Source organism: Gracilinanus agilis, chromosome 2, assembly GCF_016433145.1.
Source record: "Gracilinanus agilis isolate LMUSP501 chromosome 2, AgileGrace, whole genome shotgun sequence".
In the NCBI taxonomy this organism is placed as follows: Eukaryota; Metazoa; Chordata; class Mammalia; order Didelphimorphia; family Didelphidae; genus Gracilinanus; species Gracilinanus agilis.
Genome location: NC_058131.1, coordinates 371,090,542 through 371,115,036, shown reverse-complemented (window position 1 = coordinate 371,115,036; position 24,495 = coordinate 371,090,542). Strand labels below are relative to the sequence as shown.

Genomic DNA, 24,495 nt, shown 5'->3' with positions numbered 1-24,495 from the left:
CTCTCTTCCCTTCTCTCCATGCTTATGGAATTTAGGCAGTTCTGCTGACACATCACTGATTTCCATCTGAGGTGGGGAAATCCTTAAAGATATTAACATTCTCCCAAGGATGCTGCTCTTTCAGGGCATAGCCCTTCCCTTCATGAACTGGCCAGGGAAAGCACATCTTTGTGTGTGTGTGTGTGTGTGTGTGTGTGTGAATAAACATTTATTAAGCACTTGCTATGTACAAGGAACTATGCTCAGGACTGGGGATGTAAGGCGGAAAAAAAAGACAAGTCCTTGTTTTCAAGGAGATCAAAGTCAAATGGCAGAAAAAAACATGCTATGTACAAATAAGCTATATACAAGATAAATCAAAATAACAGAGATGGTACTAAAATTAAGAAAGACTTTGTATAGAAAATGGGATTTTACCTGGAACTTCAAGGAAAACAGGGTAACCAGGAAGCAGATATATATAGTAGGAAAACATTCCAGGCGTGTGGAACAGTTCATGAGAACAACTGAAATTGGTAGATATAGTGTCTTGTTTGAGGGATGTCAGAAAGGCCAGCATCACTGGATAGAAGAGGATGTAGCAAGAAGTAAGGTATCAGAAGATTGGAAAGGTACAGAGGAATGGGGCAAGTGGTGAAGGACTTTGAACATGGAACAGAGGATTTTGTATTTGATCCTTGGGGTGATACATAGCCACTAGAATTCATTGAATAGAATGGTATCAGTACCAGGCCAGCATTTTAGGAAGATCACATTGATAGTTGGAGCCCTGAAGCAGGCAGACCAACCAACAGGCTGTCTCATTAATTGAGGCACAAATTTATGGGAGCCTGCACTGCGGTAGAGGCAGTGGCAAAGAAAAAAAAAGGATGAATGTAAGAAATGTTATGATGGTGAAATCAACAGACCCCCAAAACACAGTAGAAATGGGGCAGGGAGAGTGGAAGTGAGGAGTTGAGGATGATGTATACAACTCTTTGTTATGTACTCTTTGTTACCCACATAATTTTAAATTCATAGATTTACAACCAGAAGGAAATTTGTAGTCCAGTTAGACCGTTTTTTCTCCTTTTTACAACTGTAGAAACTGAGACCCAGAGAGATTAAGATACTTGCTAAAGAATGACATAGCCAAGTGGCAGAGCTGGCTCTGTTCTTTGTTCTTTCCACTGCCCATGTTGTCTTTCTCAAGTAAAGATCTTTTCCCCTCTTTTAAAGGTGGGGTATGAAATATGGAGGAAGGCATTGGTGTGAAGTTTCGGGTAATTCTGGGCTTTGACTTGTTTTTGGTGGATGTATTGACAGTTGATATTGTGTTATTCCTGAAATAACAAAGAATAATTAGATTTCGCTTTTTGTACGGGTATGTAAATCTTGGTTATCTGTCTTATCTGATGTCATTTCTACAACCAGATCTATGTGACCAGTCATAAGAGTAGTATAAAATTTGGTCAATTAATTAAAATCCAGTGAGTAGTTCTGTCCCCCGGAAATCTTTCTCATCTAGAGAATATCTTAGTTTTGTGTGTGTGTGTGTGTAATAATATTTCACAAATGAATTTCACTTGCTGAATTGAAAAAGGAAGCCAGCAGAATTGGCTTTTTATTTAAATCCAATAAAAGTTTAAAATTAGATCATGGGCTAATAAATTGATAGAGGAAAGAGGCCTTATAGATTCTGTAATCCAACTCCCTCATCAACTAGATGAGAAAATTGGACCCCAGAGAGGTAAATGACTTGAACAAGGTGATATAGGTAAAAATGTTAGCAGAATTAGTTTTCAGTTTAAACCCAGATATTCTGAGTACAAATCTAGCCCTTTTAGGATCATAGATCTAAAGAAAGAAGGAACTTTAATTCTATTACCTCCTCATAGAGATGAGGAAACTAACACCTAGAGAAGGTGACTTCCTTGAGGAGAAACAACTAATAACTGGGAGAATTAGGATTCAAATTCCATCATATTCAAACCCCAGTCCTCCAATTCCATAGCTAACTCTCTCTACTGCATAGTTCCTCTCTGTTATGAGACTTTCCAACTTTTAAATTCATTGTTAACTCATTTTTGTTTGGTTTTGACTACCTTCATTATTTTTTAAACTCTTATTTAAAATGACCTCTAAGGTTCCTTCCTTATCTAGAATTATCATCCTTTTTTCTGCCTTCATATGGGGCATTCTTTTTCAAATTATCTGGCCAATAGATCCCTGGTTCATTCAGTCAGTCAAAAAGCATTCATTTACGTTCTTGGGGGACTATGGATGTAGACCATTGCCTAATGTCATATTTAGCTGATGTTTTTTCATTATATTTGCTGAACTGTTTCCCCCCTTTTTTATTGTTTTATAAGGAATGGCTCTCAAGGAAGGTCAGGGGAAAGATATGTATTAGGAAGTGAAAGCATTGAAAGAATAAAACACTTCCGTATGATTTTAAAAATGAAAAATCATTGTTCTAATGTTTATTTGGATGAAATACCATGGTCAAGTATATATGTAATAATGATATTATATGGAATGCATAATCTAATATATTTATAAGTAATGTCAACATGCTTATATACTTATGCAAATTAAATAAATATTAAATTGTATTTATAAAATATACATATGTATAATATTTTTCATACATATGTTACTGGATTTGTGGTTTTTATTAATGTAAGGATTTCTGGTTAAGAACTTCTGCCAATCCATATTAGTAGTTTGTGATGTTAGGGATCTTGCCCAGGATCACACATCCAGAATGTGTCAAAGTTGGGACTTGAATTCAGGTCTTGATGACTTCAGTGTTCATTCTCCATCCGTACTTCCCTGCTGTCTCTTGAGATATAGAATACATTTGATCAGATGAGTGTCTTTGATGCTAAAAGTTAAAAATAAATACTTCTTAAGGGTAGACATTCATATTGATTATGTGACTACAAACCATCAAGAAGACTAGGCCATTTTCAGAACTTTGAAGTGAACCAAAATGGCTGAATTTGGTCATCTGAATTTTGGAGGCAGTCAGTTCCCTTAGGGCCCTTGATTCCTAGTTTAATTAATAGGTGTATTTGAATACCTGTTGGCACCATTAACAGGGAAAGGTAAGTAGCCAATACTTCCTTACACCCTGTTCTTTTTTAAATAGAATTTCTGTGTCATTTCTGTCCTTACAGTAATGGAGGGAGCTGTGATGGTTCTAAGAGAAAGACTTTAAAATGCAGCTTTCTTCAGAAGTGTAGTAAGAGACTGTGCTTACTTAGCATTCTCTGACCAGCTTGCTGATCAGCACTTTACAGGTGGCTGCACGCCTGAAAAGTACAAGCCTATGTGTGTAAGGGAGACCCGAGAGAGAGGAGCTGGAAAGGTCCACACCCCAGTTTTCCTGATTTGAGCTGTTTTTCTTAGCTTTGAAGTAATTTGTTCAAAAGAAAGCATCACCTGAGAATTCTGTAAGGAGAGTCGATGAAAGCCTGGGAGACCTGGTGAGTGAGCTGTGCAGTTTACCAACTATTAAAATAACCATTAAGTTAGAATAAGGTGGTTTAAAGACTCTTTCTCTATTCATGCTTTAATCACTGCCTGGATTCATCAGCCTGGCACTGTGTGCTGCCAGGTAGCATATGGCTTTCATAGTTCAAGAACAAAGGGGTATTAGGCCTGTGTCTGTTCACACTTCTCTTCACAAATCTGGTAGAGAGCATGGCATTCATAGAGTTGGGAGGGTGTGCATAGGTGTCTGAGAAGAAATTAAATTTGTGACTGAGGAGTTTTTATTTCAATTATGTTTTAATCATCCTTTTATTTACTGATGATTTAGAAGAGTTTCTTTGGTAGTAGAATGAATGCATGAAAGGAGATTTAAAAATAGAAACTGTATTAATGTAGAAATAGGATTTTATTTAGCAATTATCATATGCCCAGTGCTCAAAGGGGAGCAATTTTCTTGGCATTTATTTTTTAAATGTTTTTAGTTAATATTTGGAGGACTGAGAAGAAGATCAAATCATAGAACCTCAGAGATGGAAGATATCTCAGAATCCTGTTCCCACGTTCCAGTTTTTATTCTAGATGAATGTTTAGAGAGGAAACTATTATGGTCATACTAGCATCATAGGTTTTCAAGCTAGAAGGGGCCTTAGTGATTATTCAGTCTAATGCTCTCATTTCACAGAATAGGAAACCGAATGGAAGAAAAATCAAGTGACTTGCCCGATGTTACATGCATTTTTTTCTGTGGCAGAACCAGAGATTTGGACCTAGATTCTTTCTTTCCTTGGCATCTGGTGCTCTTTCCTCCTTAACAATTTGCTTTCTTTTTTTGACTGTCTTATTAAACCCAGACAAAATAATGTTTTCAGATAATGAAAATAAAGGGAGGACAAAAACATTAGTTTTACCAAATACTCAGGTAATAGGAACAATTATAACAATAAGTACAGCAGGAAAAAAAAGTTTGTGGGGGGGTGGATAGATGAGCAAGATAGGCCTTTTAACCTACAAAGTTTACAGTTATTATGAAACTCTCTCACATAATGAAGTCTGGTCAGAAGTAGTCTCTAGCCCCATTTGTTTGTTTCTCAGTAAAGTGACATGATGATTAGATTGTAAGCTCTTAGAGGGAAGGGCTATTTCTTGCCTTTTTTTTTTTGTATCCTCAGAACTTAGTGTAATACCTAAGTACATTGTAAGTACTTAAAAATTAATTGTGGATTGATTGGCCAATTAAAATATGGATCTTGAATTCAGTGTACGAAGTTTTGAACCCTCCCTCTATATGACTTTGGTGAACATAAATAACCCTTATAAGCCTTATTTTTTCTCATCAATAAAAACTGGAGTTGTTGGACTAGTCTATTTCTAAGTCTATTCCAAAATCAAATAATCCCTTTCTTATTTATTATGAGTTCTAAAACTTACATTTGAATATTGTTCTTTTAGGGGACATATTCCAGAATGGAGCTACAAGCTAAGTGATAATTTCCCTAGCCATCCATAGCAGTCAAACATAGAATAATAATTCAAGTTTCACACCACTTTTTATCTCAGCATACAGGCATAAAGACCTGGAAAACCAAATCCCTGTTACCTCTTTGACCACCTTGTTCTATCTGTGAAGAGAAAGAATATCCAGAAACTTGTCTGGGATAAAAGAGAAGAAAACCAATTTTCCCAAACATCTTCTTAACCTGTTTATTCAGATTGATCTTTGCAACATGTCTAATTTTACCTACTTTGTTTATAAATTAGCCTTCAAATGGAACAGAAGGGGCTTCCTTGAATGATAGAGGTAACCTTTAGAAAGAAAAAGAACTGGCTTTACAATCCAACGCCAGACCATCATATATACCAAATCACATCTCTGCTTAGGAATCTCCCTAGGTACCCTTCCCAAGGATTCTAAGTGTTTAATTGAGTTTCTTTTGGGACAGTATTAATCAATCACTTAAGCATTATATGTATATTTGCTAGTGAAGGAAGGAAGTCAAAGGGCTAATAGACCCAGTGAGCAGGCTGCTTTTCTGCTGCCGGCCATGCAGACACTGCAATTCTCTGAGGAGCCCTTATCCTGGAGACAGCTTGCTTACACTATCCTCTAGGGACCAGGGGAGGGGGATGAGGGTGTGACTGACAGCTGTTTCTTTTTGGATGGAGAGAGAATGCATGATTCTACTGCAGCCTGTTTAATCAGACTTTTCAGTCTAGTGGATTAAGAAAGCTGGAGATAGGAAAGTCTTCTTGTGTAGATTTATTCGCAGTAAAACCATCTATTGTTTTTACCCAGACTAAATTTAAGAGTGTTTTGATCCCAAGAGACTTATGCATTCATTCTCTTCAAAATAACATTTGATCATCATCATTCTGTAGTTATTTGTTTTCTCTGAAATGTTTACCCCCCCCAACCTCACACCCTCCCCTAAGTTTGGATAATATCAATGGAAAATTCAAATTTCTATAAGCATCAAATCCTTTTCCTTTGCAGAAAGAATTTATATAGTATTGTAGATTCTATTGTCCTCTTTGATGCATTTAATGCCAAGCATTATTCCTAGACTTCATGGACTTTTTCAATATAACTAACAGATTTGTAAACCTTGACCTGTTTTGCATATGAGAAGTTGAAGTTGGCATTTCTTGTTCACTGCCATGATTCTCATCAATAAGTATTTGCAAAGATTATCCAACATATGCCAATTGCTTAGTACTTAAGGATTTTCATCAACTGTGGAAGTGAGAATTTTAGACCCTTGTACTTGAAATGTGGGTTATATTCAATTTGTTTGGCCTAGTCATTTAGTATGATTTCTGAAGTTTTCTCATCTTCCTCTGATTTTTCCAGAGCAACTATTGATGACATATTAACAGTAATAATAATTTATGCTTATAGATCTCTTTAAGATCTTCAAAGCACTTAATTCACAATAACCCATAGAGAAAGAGAGTATAAATATTACTGCCCCCATTTTACAGATAATGAAACTGAGGATCAGAGAAGTAATCAGTTACCCATGTTACACAGCTGGAATCACTGCTGGAATCCATATTCAAACCTGATTTCCCTAACTCTAAGTCTACCTTTTGTTTTCTTAAGGCTCTTTGATACATTGGTCATTTCTGGAGTATTTCCTTAAATGAAGATACATCAGGATCTGTCCTTGACTATGTCTCCTTCAAAATTTTTTACTATAATGTTGATGAAGACATAGATGAAATAGGTGCCATATTTGTGTCTGACACAAAGCTGGAAGGGACAGCTATTATACTGGGTGACAGAATCATTGTCCAAAAATTCCAGAAACTGTTTGAGTTAAACTTAATAGTTTGAAATTTAATACTATTTCAGTGGGTCATGTTATAGACAAAGACTCTTAGATTTGGAATCAGAGGATTTTTCATTTGAATCTCTGCCCTGCCAGTTATTACCGTGTGACTTTTGACAATTTACTTAACCTCTCTGAGTTTCAACTTTCTCTTCTCTGAAATTAAGCACTTATACTAGATGTCTCTAATGTTGCTTCCAATTCTAAATCTATGATACTATGTACATACTCCCTAAAATGATCTAGATAGCAACACAATCATCCTTCTCCACCTTGTATAATTCTTTTCTTTGCACTCTACATAAGTCTTCTATAGATAAAAAATATTCTGTGGCTATCATGAAGAATTTGGGCAGTTCATCTTTTGTCCCTTAACCTCACAACACGATTATCCAGCTGTCTTCTCACCTTTTTTTTTCAACTATACTTTTTCTAGATGATACATTTTCATTTCAAATGTCTCCTAAAGGAAGTTCACATCAACTTTGAGCCTCTGGAGAATGATTTTTCCTTCATTTGTGTCACAGAATTTTTAGAAAATGTTGGTATTTTTAGTTTTAAAGATATTTTATTTTCCTGATTATATGTTATATCGATTTTCGTCATGTATTTTCTGACATTATCAGATCCAATTAATAAACTATGATGTTTTAAGTACTGTGCTAAGTGCTGGAGATACAAAGACAACCATGAATCTGAAGATAATTCACTTGACTATGGTTTGGTCTATAAATTTTTGAAAATTGTAAAATGGTTCTATGACTAGAGAAAAGTTGGAAATCTCTGAATTAACATACTAGCCATTCCTTTTTTCTTCATTTTTTCATTATCATGCAAAACACACTTCCATATTGTTCATTGTTGTAAGAGCACATTCATACATAAGCAAAACCCCAAAATATGTTGGTATTTTAAAAAGGTGATAGGAGCATTATTCTAGGGAATAGATTTACATCACTGAAAATATTTCACATTGTGTAAAATGACAGAGATGACTGCTCAATAATGTTTGACTATTAATATTGAGGAAGTAATATTATGCTAATATTCACCCTGTTATAAAGGATATTCTGTTGAGGGTTTAAATAGAATATAGGTTCCCTATAGGACATGAGGTCCTTTGGATATTCCTGTGTGTTGATGTCATGGTATTAAATACATTAAGCTATATAGTGCTGTAGCACCTTCTCATGGAGTTCTATAGCCATTCAAATGAGACTTGCCAAATAATCCACACAGAAAAAAAAAGTGGATGAAAAATCCTCTTGTTCATATAATTAGGTGGATGACTAACAGTATATTGGACAGATTTCAGGTAGATATAGTGAACTGGGACCAATAATGAGCAAAATGTAGAGTCCCCTTCTCCAAAAAACAGAAATAGAAGACAATAAGTGAGGGGTTAGAGTGGAGGGTAAAAAAAACCTAGGGATTTTATTGAATTGTGGGATCTCTCTGAATTAACATTGTGACACAAAAATAATCAAGGTGAGGTAATGTCAAAGATAGAGAGCAGTCCTTTCAATTTAATTCAGTAAACATTTATTAGGCACCTACTGTGTACCAAAGCATCAAATTCAATGTAAGCAAAGACATGGCAGAAAGAGAGGGTAGAGAAGAGAATGAAGTTTTGAGATTAATCCAGATGACTAGAATATGAATTATATGAAGGAGAGCAATATGAGATGAAGAGATAGTAGTATAGAGTCAGATTTTAGAGACCTTTGAATACATTAGTAAAGAATCTAAGTTCTATTTAGTAAACAAATGACCAGTTTGAGGTAGAGAAGACTTAGAAGAGAAATGGTCACTGATTTCAAATCTCTCCATGAAGGGCACGTTGAAAAAGGAATAGTTTCACATTGCTTGTTGCCAGAAGTCAGAACTAGGACTAATAAGTAGAGCTTATAGGAAGGCAGACTTTTCTTTAGTAGAAAAAAAAATCTTAACAATTTGAACTCTCTACAAATACATTTGATATTACTAGAGGTCTTCAAGCAGTAGCTGACTGTCCACTTGTCAGGAACATGAGAGAAGGGATTTATATGTAATTTTGCTGTTGAGCAAGATGAGCTCTCTGGTCGTTTCCCTTCCAGTTGGGAGATTTTGTGATTCTCTGAAATATAGTTAATATGTCCAATAACAAGCATATATTAATCATCTACAGTTGCTAGGCACTGAGTATACAAAGACAAAAAAGTAATAGTTAACATGTGGAGTAAGCATAGAAAAGAATAGAAATAAGTTCTACAGTTAATGGTTAAGAAAAGACTGAAAAAAATCATATGAATGTAATGGGGTGTTTCTGAGCTATAAATTCTGAAGGATTCTTAGAAATAAATGAAGCTTTGTTTGAGTTAATGTATAAAATGGAAGAATCAAAAGATCAAGATACACAGTGACTACAACAACATATGAAGATGATATTGGAAGTCAGCCTACCTCTTGTCAAATACATTGGGCAATGTAGGTTCCAAATAAAAAAACTTAAAACAAACATTTTTTTCTGATAAAGAATGGCAAAATACAAACAGTTCCTATATTAGATATTAACGCAGTCAATATTTTTGTTTAATTGTTGTGATTTTTTTATAGTGAGAGGGAAAAGGGAGAAGGAAGATTTATTGTTTAGAAAATGACTATGTCAAAACACAATGCATCAATTAAAAAAAAGTGACTTTGTAAAAGAATGTTTTCCACAATAATCACTAGTCCCTATTGCATTTGGTGCTGTAACTCTGCAGTTATCTTATTAGTGATTTTTTCCCCTTATCAGGCAGGCAAGAGGTATAATTTTCCAAGTTTTCACAGTAGCAATTCATATAGAAAAAGAGAAGGTGTAGTCTGGCATAATTTCCTGGAATTTGGCATTTTTCTTTCTAAAAGTTGCAGCTAATAATGTCTGTGTGAGGATATGTTGTCAAACTCTGACATATGTCACAGTTGTCAAAGTAGGCATTAACACAAAATAATAAGTTATTTAATATAGGATTCAACTTTTTTTTCCTACTTGCTGTCTATCACAAAGTTCTGAAGTGGATTTCTTTAAAGTCTCCCTGTCTCCCGAGGAAAAGGGGGATAAGGCAGTGTGTCCCTGGACAGGATCTATGACTCATTATGTCAATCAAACCCCACTTCAGAGGGGAATAAAGAGATTTGTATCTCAAAGCTGTGCATAACGACTTCTCGGCTTTTCATTTCATATTTATGAGTGGTTTACTTTGAAGTGTTTATCAGGCAATACGCAGAAACATGAGAGAGCATTGCCTGAAACCATGTTCAAGTGTCTAATCTGTTAAATGCTTGCTGAGCAGGCTAGTTCATCAGTGCATGCAATGCATAAATAAATAAATAAATGAATAAACTTCATGTTATTTGAGGTCTTGGAAATGAATCCTTATTTTAACAATAAAAAAGGGTAAATGATGCTGAACATTTTGGCATCATTGTAACATAGGAAACTTATGGAAGTCGGTTGTGTGCTACACAAAACAGACTTTTTTTGGCTTGGAATAACAATCTGGCAAAATTTTAGAAAAACAAAACACAAATATACATGCCCTATCTTTTCTTTTTTTCTGAAATCTGGTTTAAGGAGCAACCATGGGAGGGCAGTGAACAAAATAAGATCCTAGAAAGAAGATTCTGTGGCATAACTGTATCTTTGGAGGGACCATTGAAGGAAGTCAAAATGGATAAGCCAATAAAAAAGAAACTGAGCTTTTCCCCTTTTTTGTCCTGAAGTATTTCTACCTATATTGGTAAATACCAGTTAGCTTGGCAGAATAAAAATTAGGATATAAGATTGACAGTGAGAGAGAAGTAGAGTTAGGATGATAAGAATGAATGACCTGGTGAAAGTGACACTTTTTTTCTCCCATGAGTCCATATGTCTGCTTACACCTCTCTGTGTATTCATTAATGTTTCTACATCCTACTTTACTACACTATATCCCATAAGTCTGTTTTCATTCTGCTTGTTTATAGACAAAGATTAGATGATGCCTAAATTATTAAGATCTTCTACAAATTGATAGACCATTCATTTAAGAAATTGGTCAGAAATATAATTTAAAAGACTTTGGGATCCTCCCATTAAAAAGAATTACATGTCAGTTGTTCTTTGTTTCTGTCTATTCTCTGTAGGTTTCTTTCACCTGTCAACCTGATCACAATGGGGTGGCTGTATGCGTGGTTTCTTACAAGAGGTTATATAGAATGCAGGAATTGGAAGGGTACATAAATGTCATCAAATCGAACCCTCTCCTTTCACAAAAGAGGAAACTGAGCCTCATAGTGGGATGGAAAGTTGGTCAAGGTCATCATGTATTTTTAATGCAAGAAAATGGTTTGAAAGGGACTAAATACATATGTATATGGAGAGAGAAAGGCTTTTTCCTTCTCCCTTAGTTAGGCAAGGTTCAAATTACTTCATCAAGAATATATCAAACTGTTGCTGGTATTCATAAGTTTAAAAAGGAAGAATCCAAAGCTCATCATTCCGTTGTTGTGATTTCTCTGAAATATGAACAGTGTGTGCCAACTGGTTTGTATGAGTCCTGTCTGATGACAAAAGATTCCCCAGGATCATCTGTACTGAACAGCAGAAGACCTACAAGCTAAGCAGGAAAGCAAACCAAAGCTTCACTGAAGAACTGTGACCCCTGATAATGCTGATGGATAGACTTTCTGAGAGAACTATTTTGATTTCTTTAGCTGTATTGAGATTGAGCATACAGCACACAAGAGAAAGTAATTTGAGGGCAACTCTAAGAGAGTGGAAATTGAAGCAAGAAATAACTGTTGGAAATAATAATCCACTGCAGAGCCCTAACCATCCTGTAATGAGAGCCCTCAAATTAAGGAAGCTACTAACCTGTGGTGACATAGGAATACCCGGCTTTTGCTAGTGATGTAGCAATTTCCCTTTTACTCCATCTGAATACAACAAAGGAGAATACAAAATGAGCGGTCCCTTTGGAAAGCAGAGCTGTCTTAATAAGGCAAATGTTGTTCCTCAGCTGAGGGTGCAGTAAGTGCTGGGTAGTGCAAATGTTTTCATAAAGCACCTGGAAAAGCTCAACAAAGAAAGATCTCAATGGAGTGTCATGTTGAATTTAATCATGTGTTGTTGCAGAGAAGCAGCATTTTAGCTGGGAAGGGTTAGTTGGCATCTTAAGAAAGCAACAACCTACCAGAAATGACCTCCAAAGAAAGGCAGAACATGACATGGTAAAGTCGATTGGTTATCAGCCAGGCCAAGGACCAAGCTGGTAATTCCTTATGTATCCTTCTATCTTCCTTTTACAATGGCTCAAGGAAGTGACAATTCTTGCTACTTTTGTTTTAATGATGTTGATTCAGAAAATAGCTAACTTGAAAGTTTTGCATCAATTTGTTTAATAAATATTAAACAATAGGAGTGAGTGGAGTCACTGGGTTTTCTGGTGCTGATGCAGCATGGTATAAAATTTGAATTCTAGAAGTCTGAGCTTTCAATCAATCGATCATTTAGTATTTATTAAGCAATGATTATGTGCCAGGAATCTTGCCACTGGATGTTTAACCCTGGGCAAATCACTTAATTTCAGTTTCTTCATATATAAAATGGGGACAATAAAACAGGATTGTGAGGATAAGACAAACTCATGCAAGTTAAATTTTTAAAGTGCCTATAATAGTCGGCTGTCATGTTGTTTTGATATTTTGAGAGAATGAAAAAGGAAGCTACAATAGCAGTTACAATATAATCCAATATTATTTTTAAAAATATTTTGTTAAAGGTTGTATATCATAGTGATATTGACAAACTACAAAATTTTTAAGTGCACATAGTGTATGACAAAGCATTGTTTGCACACTTTGATACTTCCAGAAAGGAAATCTTAATCAGGGGAGAAAAGATAATGTCTCCGAAATAGAAGTTTTAGAAATAGTAATAATTAGTCCTATCATTTCTATTATTTCCAGCTTCATTATTTATTAGACTTCCCTGGGCGGTAGTAAGTTGTTATATATATATATATATATATATATATATATATATGTGTGTGTGTGTGTGTGTGTGTGTGTGTGTGTGTGTGTGTGTATTTTCCCCATAGATGAATCTTCCCCATTTAATAATCAAACTTCTTTCCCTTTGGTTCAACCATTTTAATAGAATTTGTTCAAAAACACTTCCTACATCTTTCCACCTTCTTATGTAGCATGGAGTGATGATTAGGTTTCAGAGAGGGTCATCATTACAAATATCAGTTGTGCCTACTGTGCTTTCTAAAGCAGTGATGTCCTCAGAAGCTCTGTAGGTGATTTCCTTTTCAATAGAACTTTGGAGTCATGTGCTTTTAGTTCTTCTGTCTAGTTTCACAGTTTTTCTTTCTCCTTAGTCATTATTTATCACTTCTTAGGCTTAACCGATATTTCTTTTTTACTGTCATCTATGTGCTGCAAACTAAGAATAGCTCTGAGACTTTTTCTTTTATTATTCTTCTTTTGCATCTGTATCAGAAATCAGAGTTTGGTCTTAGAATAAAGGGGATAGGGATATTATTATGTAATTTAATTTGATTGATGAATATGAACATTTCTGATTATTAAACCATCGGATTTAGAGATAATCAATTCCCTCATTTTAGAGAGAAAAGCTGAGATTCAATGAAGCTTGCCAAAAGCCAGCTAGGTTGGCAGTAGCAGAGGTGGGATGCCAATGAAAGGTGCTTGGCCTTTAAACCCAGGGCCTTTCCCACTACACAATGTGGAGTATTGTCTAGATTGATATGAATTGATTTTAGAATTAAAAGTAAAAGACATCTTGAAACTACACATAGATAGATAGATAGATAGATAGATAGATAGATAGATAGACAGATAGATAGATATGATGGTCTGAGTTCAATATTTGCCTGAATTTTCAGTACCAAAGCAAAAATCTCCATGATATGGAGAGAGGCCACCAGTATAGAATCTTAGTCTCCTCTCAGGAGACATTTCCTTTCCAAGACTGTAGTCAGCAACATACCCAAAATGATTAACACCTCTAATGTTGGTGAAATCCTGAGTAGCTAGTGTGAACACATTTTAAAGACATCCGTTGATGATTCTATATATTCAGCAATCTTTGTAAAGCTGTTCTCCTCATTACAGATGAGTTTGTCCATCAGCACTGAAGGTAATGCACATTAGTCTTTTTGGTTGATGCCTCAAACCACACTGGAAATGGTGTATTTGAGTCAGATGATTATGCCTCTGGCGTTGCTGAAACTGATTAGTAAGAGCGTCACTCAGAACATGTACATAATAGCACTGATGGGGTGGTACTTCAGCTGTGATAGTGTAAGGTTTTTTTGTGTGTGTTTTTTTTCCTCCTCCCTTGAACAAGCTACTGTTTTCTATTCCTGTATTTCTTTTTGACATTGGTTTGGTGACTCAACAATTCCCGGTAAGTCAACAGCTGTCAGGTGCTAAATGCAATTAAGTCTGTACATGTGTCTATCAACTATTATAAGCTACAGGTTGTGTGTGTGTGCGCGTGTGTGTGCATGCGAATGTGTCTTGAGCTCATGAAACAACATGGATAAGAATGAAAGAAAACAGACTATGATCAAAACTGTTTCTATTATCTTCCTTTTGTGATTGTCCTAATTAGATAGCGTAATAGATTTAGAGATTGTCTTGCCCAACAAACTCAGTAATTTTATGTATAAGGAAAATGAGTCCCTGAAAGGCAAAGCCATTTGTTCAAGGTCACATAATTAATAAATAGGAGAGCTGAGATTAGAACCTCTGACTCTAAATCCAATTTTTCCACTACTTTGTTCTGCCTTATAGGACTAGATATACAAAAGATCTTGAGGCATTATGAATTTTTCCTTGACTTATGAACTTACTCTATAAGTATAAATGAGAGGAATTTGCATGGTTTTCAGCAAGTGGTTAGTTCCAAAGGAGAGTTTATGATTTGTTTGGATCAATCTGCTACTACAATCTACTTCTTTTGTTCAGTGCTGTTCCCTCTGACTTTAATGGACAGATATAGGTTCTGGCCAGTAACTTGGACAAAATATCTACTGGGGAGGTATAAGTTTACCTAATGGTATAGACTGAAACAGGCATCTCTTGAGGTGCCAGAATTTAAATGTTCTTGAAATCTAAAGTAATTCTTCAATGACAGGAAAGTCAGTGTTTTTACAACCTCAAGTGTATGTTGGAGACAGGCACCTTCATGACTGTTAAGAATGCAAATACTATACTGCCAGTAGTAAAATATTGCAAATGAACATCAGTAGCTTCTGCATAGATACATCAAGTGTATTGTCCAAAGTTGAGCAGGCTAGATGCTCCATTATTTAACTGAATAGGCAATAAGTATAACTAAACATGTGCAGCTTGAGTTGAAACAGCATTTCATTGTAACCTGAATTTGCATGGTAGCAGAATAAACTTGAATATCCAATCATGACTCTCACTCTATGGTTGATGTCCATATTTTTCTTCTCCCCTACAAAGAAAAATAAATCACAAAACTACTGGCATTAAGAAGATTAAGAATGTAGATTCCTTGAAAGAATTTTCTGGATGTAAAATTTTGAAATAATACTGACAAGAAAATTATTTTTTTATATCCTAGATATTAGAACTCAGGCAGGAAAGTTGAGTCAGTGTAATGACAATTTGATGTTAGGCTACTTAAAAAAGGTAATGTCCAGGAATATGGGAACACTATTCCTATGGTTGGACTATGTTGTCATATTTTAGAAAACACACTGATAAACAGAAAATTAACCAAAGCAATGAAAGACCTCTTCTGATCTATGAAAATAGACTTGGGGCAGACACAATAGCTTTCTCTGGGTTTTTGAAAGGCTTTCTCAGAAAAGTGATTGGACTAGTTTTGCTTTGTCCCAGAGGAAAGAATTAAGAAAATGGTTAAATGTTGAAAATAAGCATATTTAGACGTAAGATAAGAATTATAGAATTATAAATTTTTGTCAAGTATGTTGTAGAGGACATTCTGATTTAGATATAAGTTGAGCTAGGTGGTTTGGGGTATCAGTTCCAATCCTAAATATGATTCTGTGAAATGAGAGTTTTTTTTGCTTTTCTTTTTTCTAAACTGTCTTTTGTTCAGTAGATTTACATTCTAAAACTGTTGTTCATTCACTTCTTTGCTTAATCACAATTGTGGAACTGGGGATTCATTTTTTTTTTAAATTCTGTTCCTTATTTCTACTGTATAGGATATTCATTCTATCACTTTCTGTCTTCTAGCTTCTCTAAATATGATTTTTTCTCTCTTGACCATTCTGGAACATCCTACTACAGTTTCATGTTTTCTACAGAATCTACAGGGTTTGGTGTTTCATTAGACATTGGTGTCTTTGCAAGACTTATTTAGAGATATTTGATATTTTGTATTTTCCATATTCATTTTCCATTTTAATTTGTGTACAATCTATGTTGATGAATCTGTTGATGCTCTAGGTTTTCATGTGGATTTTCTTCCACTTGAAATCTTTTGTGGCTTTTAGCCTTTCCTCCTTATATTCATCCTTCATTGACTTCTTCCTCTTTAAGGGAGGATGTTACCCAGGGGCTGGCCTTAACCTAGTCTTAGCTTTATTTCCGACATTGTCAAACTTACTTAGATCTTCAGTTTTCTGGCTGATTTGAATCAGAATCTACCATTTTTGTAAGACTATTGGAAGGTAGGGTGCATGTTTTAAGAAAAGACCATTGGGGCTCCCTAATCTAAGGGTTACCCCAAGTGGAAGGGAGCTCAGTTGACCCTGTACTTCCTCTTCTTATGACCGGACAGAGCAGCTATGTGCAGCTTATTGTAACAGGACGAAAAGGGCAAGAGAGGTATGCACTCACAGGCACTCTGCAGCAGAAGTTGAATCTCTGAACAGATGTCAGAGCACAAGCCCTATGGACTGCTTTGTGTCCCCAGCAAAAACATAGAAACTGATAGGGGAAGAGTGTTGAGTAAGGAAGTTGTGAATAAATGATATCCAATATTAATTCATATTGACTTCTTGCACTTCCAATTCTTTCATGTCCTTTGGTTTCAACTGTAATTGTTTTACCTCTAGCACTTAATTCCTCTTTTGGAAATGTTTTTGAGAATGAGTAGAGACTAGAGAAAATATCTAGGTTTCTGTTTTGTTGGTTGTGTGACCCAGAAGTTGCTTGTCATTGCTAAATGACTTATTTTTTTTAAATGACTTATTAATTGTCTACATACCCAAGTATCAGAGTCAGTTGATAAAAATTTATGAAACACCATGTGTGCTAAGCACTGGGGCTATAAAGAAAGTCTGTAAGCTAGTCCCTGCCCTCATGGAGCTTTGAAGGAGGAGACATAAATTTAAGAGAAACTGTTTCTCAGAGGTGGGGAGATGGAGGGCAAGATAAGCATGAAGACAATATGAAGCTGAAATGAGAAGTAAACTAAAATGTAAATTTCTGAGTTGATTTCACCTTGCAAAAATGGTGAATTCCTGGAAATTACGAAGTCTAAGAAGGTAGCTAGCCAGGAAATGAGAAAGAGAAATCCCTGGATACCTTCCTTGAATAGTGGAAGATCTCAGAGGAGCTCTCTAATAATGACTGAAAAGATATTTTTTTTCTAAAGAGGTACTCTTTAGAATACAATACTGAACTACAATATTGTTGTCAACTCATTGTCATGCTCACTATTTTTTCTTTTGAAGAAGCTAATTATAGAATAGTAGAATTGCTATATTCAGAAATACAAAAATAACTAATTTCTTCACCCAAGGTAACTGGACTATATTTTTAATACTGCAATTGATTTTTAATCATGTTGGCATTTTCACAACTAGTGCAGAAAATAAGCTCAGGCTCAAGAGGCTACTGAACATATTATTTTTATTTAGGAGATGACATGTATTCAAAGCATTTGTTGTCGTCGTTTCCTTGTTGGAGGTTTTCCAGAAAGAGAAGAGAAAAATGTGAAGCTGAGAATAATAATAATAATTACTTATTATTATTATTTATTGAATGAGTGCCACAAGTAGAGAATGACATGTACACCTTCTTGTATTGAAATTGTGAAGGTGGCAGAGAAACTTCTGGTATTTGAGAATCCTTTCATTTCATTCATATCCATCTCAGTCTACCCTTGAACTAGAGCTTCATTGCTTGCGTCAGAGTTACTTTTGTTGCCAACTGAGGTCACATTTGCCTGACATGGTGCTACCAGATAAAAAGAAAATCATTCAGACAAAAATCTAAATCTGTCCTAATACCAAATGCTTAGTTCTGTATGAATAAATATTCAGATTTTTTTACTAAACTGTTCACTTTCCATCTCTATTTGTCACATATGTTTTGTGGTTTATTAGGAAGAATTCTGGCATAAGAAAAATTATACATACACCATTTTTTACTTAATCACAGGAAATTTGAATTGTAAACAATTTCTATAAAATTTTGAAAGAACAGAACAATAGCAAAGAAATAATGGCACAAGTAGAAAAGCCCACTGGTCATATAACCATGGCTATGTCATTAAATTATCCTATGTCTCAGTTTCTTTTAACTGTAATGGCAAGGGGTTTCAGACTAAGTAATACCTAAGAACTCAGGCCAGCCATAGAGCTAGGTTTTACAGATTTTCTTTTCTGATACTTTAGAAGCTGAAGCTCTTGAGGGGTAGGAGACCATAGATTAAGCAGGGGTAAGTTGCTCTACCAGGTCCCTACAGGGGGTGTTCCCTTGCAAAATTGGATTGGGCAGACATGGAAGACACCAATGTCATCCACTGAATCCCAGGCCATCAATAGTTGTCTTGACTTTCATCTTGCCACTGCACTTTAATAACTCTGGAAGGGAGAGTGAGGCTGATGACTTTGTGGAACTATTTCACTTAAATCCAATTCACAACTAGTCAGGCCATCACCCTGTGATGCCATTGGTCCTCTTTGAAAAGGAAATGAACAACGGGATTGGAGCACAAAGAAAAGATATGAGACTGGCTTTTCTTTTCTTTTGCAGAGTTGGAAGAAATGAGGGATGAGAGGAGTTCAAAGAAATGCAGGAAGCTTTGTATGAAATGATGGAGTGTGGTATAAATAGAACCAAAAGGATATTATTTATACACAGTGATTAAAATCATGTAAATTGAGAGATCACTAAAGGAATTTTGAATCCAGACCCCTGGAAGAATTAGTTAATGTAAAAGAGAAAAGATGACAAAGTACACTTTTATCTTCATGGCAGAAGAGTTAGGGATTAGAATGTATGCAATGTCAGATACTCTGTATCTGATATTTTTGATTAGTTGAATTTTCTTGTCATAAGTCTAGAGTGGAGGGGTGGACCAACTAAAATGTAAAGACAAAGTTATCAATAAAATATATTAAAATGTAATATCCCTACTCTATTCTTTTATGGGTTGGTCATATTTGAAGTATCATGAAAAGTTTTGAATGACTAGATTTTATGTGCCATTAACAAATTTGAGTTTAACCATAGGAGGTTTACCAAGATATTAATGTGATTAAATGAGGTTACATAAATAAAGGTCAAAGTAACCTGAGACATTTAACTTAAGGAAGGGAGAGATTAAAGAAGAAAATGATAGCAATTTTTATATATTCTCAGGGCTATTGTGTAAACAAAATGAAGTAGGTTTATTTTTCATAGGTCCATTAAGGAAAACTGAAATCATTGAATAGAAGTTATAGGAAGGAAATCTGAAGTCATTATCTGGACAAATTTTCTAATTATTGAAGTTGTTGATTAATTGATGATCTGCCATTTAAAGTAGTGAACTCTCTGTTCCTGATAGTATTCAAGAAGAGACTGACAGGCTATATGATATTAACATCAATGAGGTTATTTGGCTAGGAAGTTAGACTAGCCATTGATTTTAACAGCTACCTGTCCTCAAAGGGCTGTATTGGTGAACCTATGGCACATGTGCCAGAGGGAGCTGTTCCCCTCACCTTCTCCACCATGACTAAGGACATTTCTCCTATCACCCTGCCCAGCACCCCAATGGTAGAGTCCCTTCTAATGTGAAGAATCTCCATTTGAAAGGTGAATTGTTTTTAAGCACCTTTCAAAGATACTTTATTGTTAAAAACAAATTTAAGGCACCTAACTTAAGGGTCCTAGAAATAGTAGGTACTCAAAGAATGTTGGTTGAATTGAATTGAACTGAAATAAGTAATAATAATAATAGTGTTGCTATGGCTTTTCAGTTTCTTTTGATGAACTATCTGAGGTAGCTCCAAAGGGATGGGGTTCTTTAGCAACATACCCTCTAGTATGTTCACCATAACAGGTGTTTGGGGAAGACTTTTTTCCCTGCAAAAGTTGAATCTGCTCTTGTCCTGCCTTTTAGTCTCAAAGGTAATTCTCATTTATGAATTCCCAGTTGGGTTCCTTAAGGGATGCCCTGCAGTACTTTTTGTCCTTACTATAAAGAGTAAAAGAGGTCAAAAGATGTTTCTGTTTTTGTTTTCTAGGTTATCAATGGCTCTTACTAAAATTGGTATATGGACCTATTTCTATATAGTGAGCTAGGCATACTGTGCATAGTAATGTAAAGGGAGAGATTTTTTAGCTCATAGAATGTTGATTTTGGTCTTATAAATCTTATTCATTAGATGAATTCTTCTAGTTAAGAATTCCCTTACATTGAGAGACCTTATGGAGAGGGGATTGCTTGTTATGGTTCATTAGTTTCAGGCTTGTCTGACTCTTCATGACCCAAATTGGGTTTTTTCTTGGCAGAGATACAGAGTATTTGCCATTTCTTTCTCTAGCTTATTTTATAAAGAAACTGAGGCATAAAGGGTTGATTAAGTGATTTGACCAGGGTCACATGGGTAGTGTCTGAGGCCAGATTTGAACTGGGATCTTCCTCACTCTAGGCCTAATTCTCTATTGATTTTACCACCTACCTGTCCTCAAAGGGCTGTGTTGGTGAACCTATAGCACATGTTCCAGAGGGAGCTGTTCCCTTACCTTCTCCACCATGCCTAAGGACATTTCTCCCATCACCCACCCCCTGCCCAGCATCCCAATGGGAGAGCTTCCTTCCCACCCACCCACCCACCCACCCGTCTAGGGCAAGGCAGAGACTCACATGAAGTGTGAGGGTTGTACTTTGGACACTTGGTCTCTAAAAAGTTCCCCATCACTGTCATAGGGGACTGCTAGTTGGCCTTGAAGTCAGAAAGACTCTAGGTTCAAGTTCTTCCTTTGACATAGACTGGAGATGTAACTATGAATGATCATCTAACCTTTCAGTGACTACCTCCCACTCACTGAACCATTGTCTAAAACTGCAAGTTGTTGAGCAAATGCCGAAATGCCTTAAAATAAGGATTTTTTCACCAGGAGTTCCCTATACACATGCAAAATCATATGTTTTATTCTCTGCCCCTTATATATTTGTATGTATAGCGTGTATATATGTATAATAGGTAAATATGCACCAAATATATACATGAATTAATATATGTAAGTATTCCCATATGTCTCCTTATATCTCTCTATCTCTGTCTCAATATGTGTACATGCACATACCTCCTTGAAGCTTCAGCTTTTAAAAAATCCATGACAAAAGAAAATAATGTGCTGTTATTTTATAGTGCAATTTAAAAAGAAGATGCAATATAAGTATGATATGGAAGCATGCCAATACTAATAGAATGTGTTCCCTTGGGTTGAGAATAAGTTAAGGAGCAGCAAAAAGAAAGTATTAGTCCTATGGTATGGGATGTCAGAGGATCAGAATCGAAGGACTACCTCCTCAGGCATATCCGAACTCAATAGCTTCAGTTTTAGAGTCTATGGAGTCTGAAATGTACATTTTAATGTACAATTACTGGCAATTCCTAAATCCCTAGGATATAAGCTGGAACTTAATAAACTGGGCTGAGAAAAGGCAACGAAGATAGTGTGATAAGGAGTGCATGGGGAATAAAGAACACTCTTTAGTGATATCTTGATTGGTTTTTATCAGTTCCCTCCTTTCTGCATAGGTAGTAGGTAAATACCCCATGCTGATATGAATTTTTTCTTGGTTTATCTTTCCAATGGATATATTTCCCTCTGTAGAAAATAATTATATATAGAATTGGATTTGATTCATGGAAGCATTCCCTTTGAGACTATTTATACAGGCAAATAAGTCTATAGTAGTTCAGTGTGCATTAACAAACAAAAAGCCAGCTTAAAAACACGTTTATTATAAATGAATGACAGACTAAGCTAATCTACAAAGCTGGGAACTAAAAATGTATCTTTCAAAAGAATTACCACGTTTGAGAACCTCCTGGGTATTCTATTGGATATAACCTTATCTTGAGGTCAAATGGTTTCCGACTAACAAGAATGGATAGGATTAACTAACCTAATTAAAACAGGTAAACTAGAGAGGAGCATGCTAGCTCATAGTTGTTCAATTACTCATACAATTGAATTGAATGTCTCCTATACTTAGAGCATAAAAAGTTGAATCTATTGCCTGACATTTTTGCAAATTCAAGGAGTAATCTTTTTCATTATTTACCAATTACATGTAATAATAAATTTCTACATAAGTTTTCCAAATATATATATTACAAGTTGTGTCCCTCCCACCTCCTGGAGATGGCACAGAATTTGTATATATATATATATATACATATATATATGCAAAAATATTTCCATATTGTTCATTTTTGTAAATGAATAATCATAAAACCAAACCCCCAACACAAATACCCAAATAAACAAATGAAAAATCATATGCTTTTAATAATTTATAGAGAAAGAGGCTGTATAGAGAAGTTGGAAGAGATTATGAATTTATATAATTTCTTGTGTTTTAAAGCTTATACTATGCGGCTGAGTGATAAGCTACCTGAATCAGAGAGTATTTGCTGGACATTTTATCCTGGAAGTGATTATAATAAGACTTTAATGCTCATTTGAATTTGGCCAAAATACTCACCCATGGTCAAATTATGTGTATTTCAGTGGACTGTTTCATTTTTGTTTCTGTAAGCACGGGAGCCATTGTGGTTCCTGGCATAGAATAAAGTGCATAATACATGCTTTTGAAGCACCTTAAATGATCATCTAGAAAGCTGGAAATTAAAAATGTATCTTTCAAAAAAAATAACATGTTTGAGAACCATCTGAGTATTCTCTTCAATATAACCTTATCTATGCACTAAAAAGCCACCTCATCTGTATATTATAAGTTTTTACCAATGTTAGAGGGCCAAAAGGGTCAATTTGCTTTCTTTCAAGACTGTATTTACCTTAGTTGCCTATATTTTAATTTGTTATTTCTTTTGCTCTCTTCCTAGGAACAAACTTCACTCTTGCAGAACTGGGAATCTGTGAACCTTCCCCTCATCGAAGTGGTTACTGCTCGGACATAGGAATTCTTCATCAAGGCTATTCCTTGAGCACAGGGTCTGACGCTGATTCAGATACAGAGGGAGGAATGTCTCCAGAGCATGCTATAAGGCTGTGGGGGAGAGGGATCAAATCCAGGCGCAGTTCCGGTCTGTCAAGTCGTGAAAACTCAGCCCTTACCCTGACTGACTCTGATAATGAAAATAAGTCAGATGATGAAAATGGTAGGCCTATTTCTTAAATGCATTTTAATGTTCCAAATACTGTGCTGTATAGAGTTATTTTTTTATTCATTTATTTATTTGTCATTTCAGAAGAAATTCATTCATTTTCCTTTAAATTGACTTTGTCCTTCTACCTTGGGGTAGGGGGGTGGGGAGAGGGAGATGGGGAGATTCCTAAACTATACCAGAAATGAGAAGAGTATTTTAAAATCACATTTTGATGATAACACAGTATTCTGGTATAGTCTGTTGATCTTATTAGCAAGTAAATTACATTGCAAAGAAGGCAACTTGATAAACTATGACCTATACCTAAAAATGTCCTCTCTCCATGAGTTTCTAGGTCTTTGTATTGATTCCCCCCTAAATGGCAACCTGGGTTATTTTCCTCATGAAGATCTCTTAAGAATACCACCTTATCTTATACTTTCATTTCCAGACAGCAATGCCTCATATCCGTATTGAAGATCAAACTTGTAGCAGATGCTCTGAAGTTTAATAATGACAAATAGGAAGAAACTTCCCTTCAAAAAAGTATTCCCTGACATGTTTACTTTTTGCCTTGGTACCTATTTAGGTTAATAATATGCCACATGTTTTCGATCACAATCACTATCACTTATCCATCAGCTTTGTAGGTGGGTTTTAATGAAACTTTGGAAGCTTTGTTGAAAATTAAATGCTTCTGATCATTAAGCGGTAAGTATGGGTAAAGCCTGAACAAGTCATTAAAGAGATAAGGTCCTTATTGTATATTTCTTTGAGACGCTTAACTGTTTTTAGTTTTCAAAAAAAATAAAGATAAATTGCATTAGGCCAAGTTGATTTTTGAGGAAAACATCAAATGCTATATGATTTGTTATGAGTGAATTGTATATTTGGAAAGAAAATTGCCGTTAAAAAGGTTTACAAATAGATCAGTTAAGAATGTTTATACAAAACACTTTAAGACTTCTGCTAGAACAGCCATAAGTATTTTCATATATTAAAAAAAGAAATTTGTAGTGTGACAGCTTGTCGTGAATGGCAATGCAGAGCTTAAACATCATTCAGAATCCAAACTGTGCTGAAAATACATC

The 24,495-nt window shown here is 35.3% G+C and overlaps 1 protein-coding gene across 6 annotated transcripts in view; it reads left to right on the top strand.

Moving 5' to 3' along the window:
• TENM2 (teneurin transmembrane protein 2) overlaps positions 1 to 24,495 on the top strand; it is a 1,052,113-nt gene that overhangs the window by 85,531 nt on the left and 942,087 nt on the right. For all 6 annotated transcript variants that reach the window (XM_044661706.1, XM_044661705.1, XM_044661704.1 and 3 more), the window contains exon 2: positions 23,141 to 23,416. In XM_044661706.1, the coding sequence (XP_044517641.1) occupies positions 23,141 to 23,416 (276 nt within the window). The remainder of the gene's footprint in view (positions 1 to 23,140; positions 23,417 to 24,495) is intronic.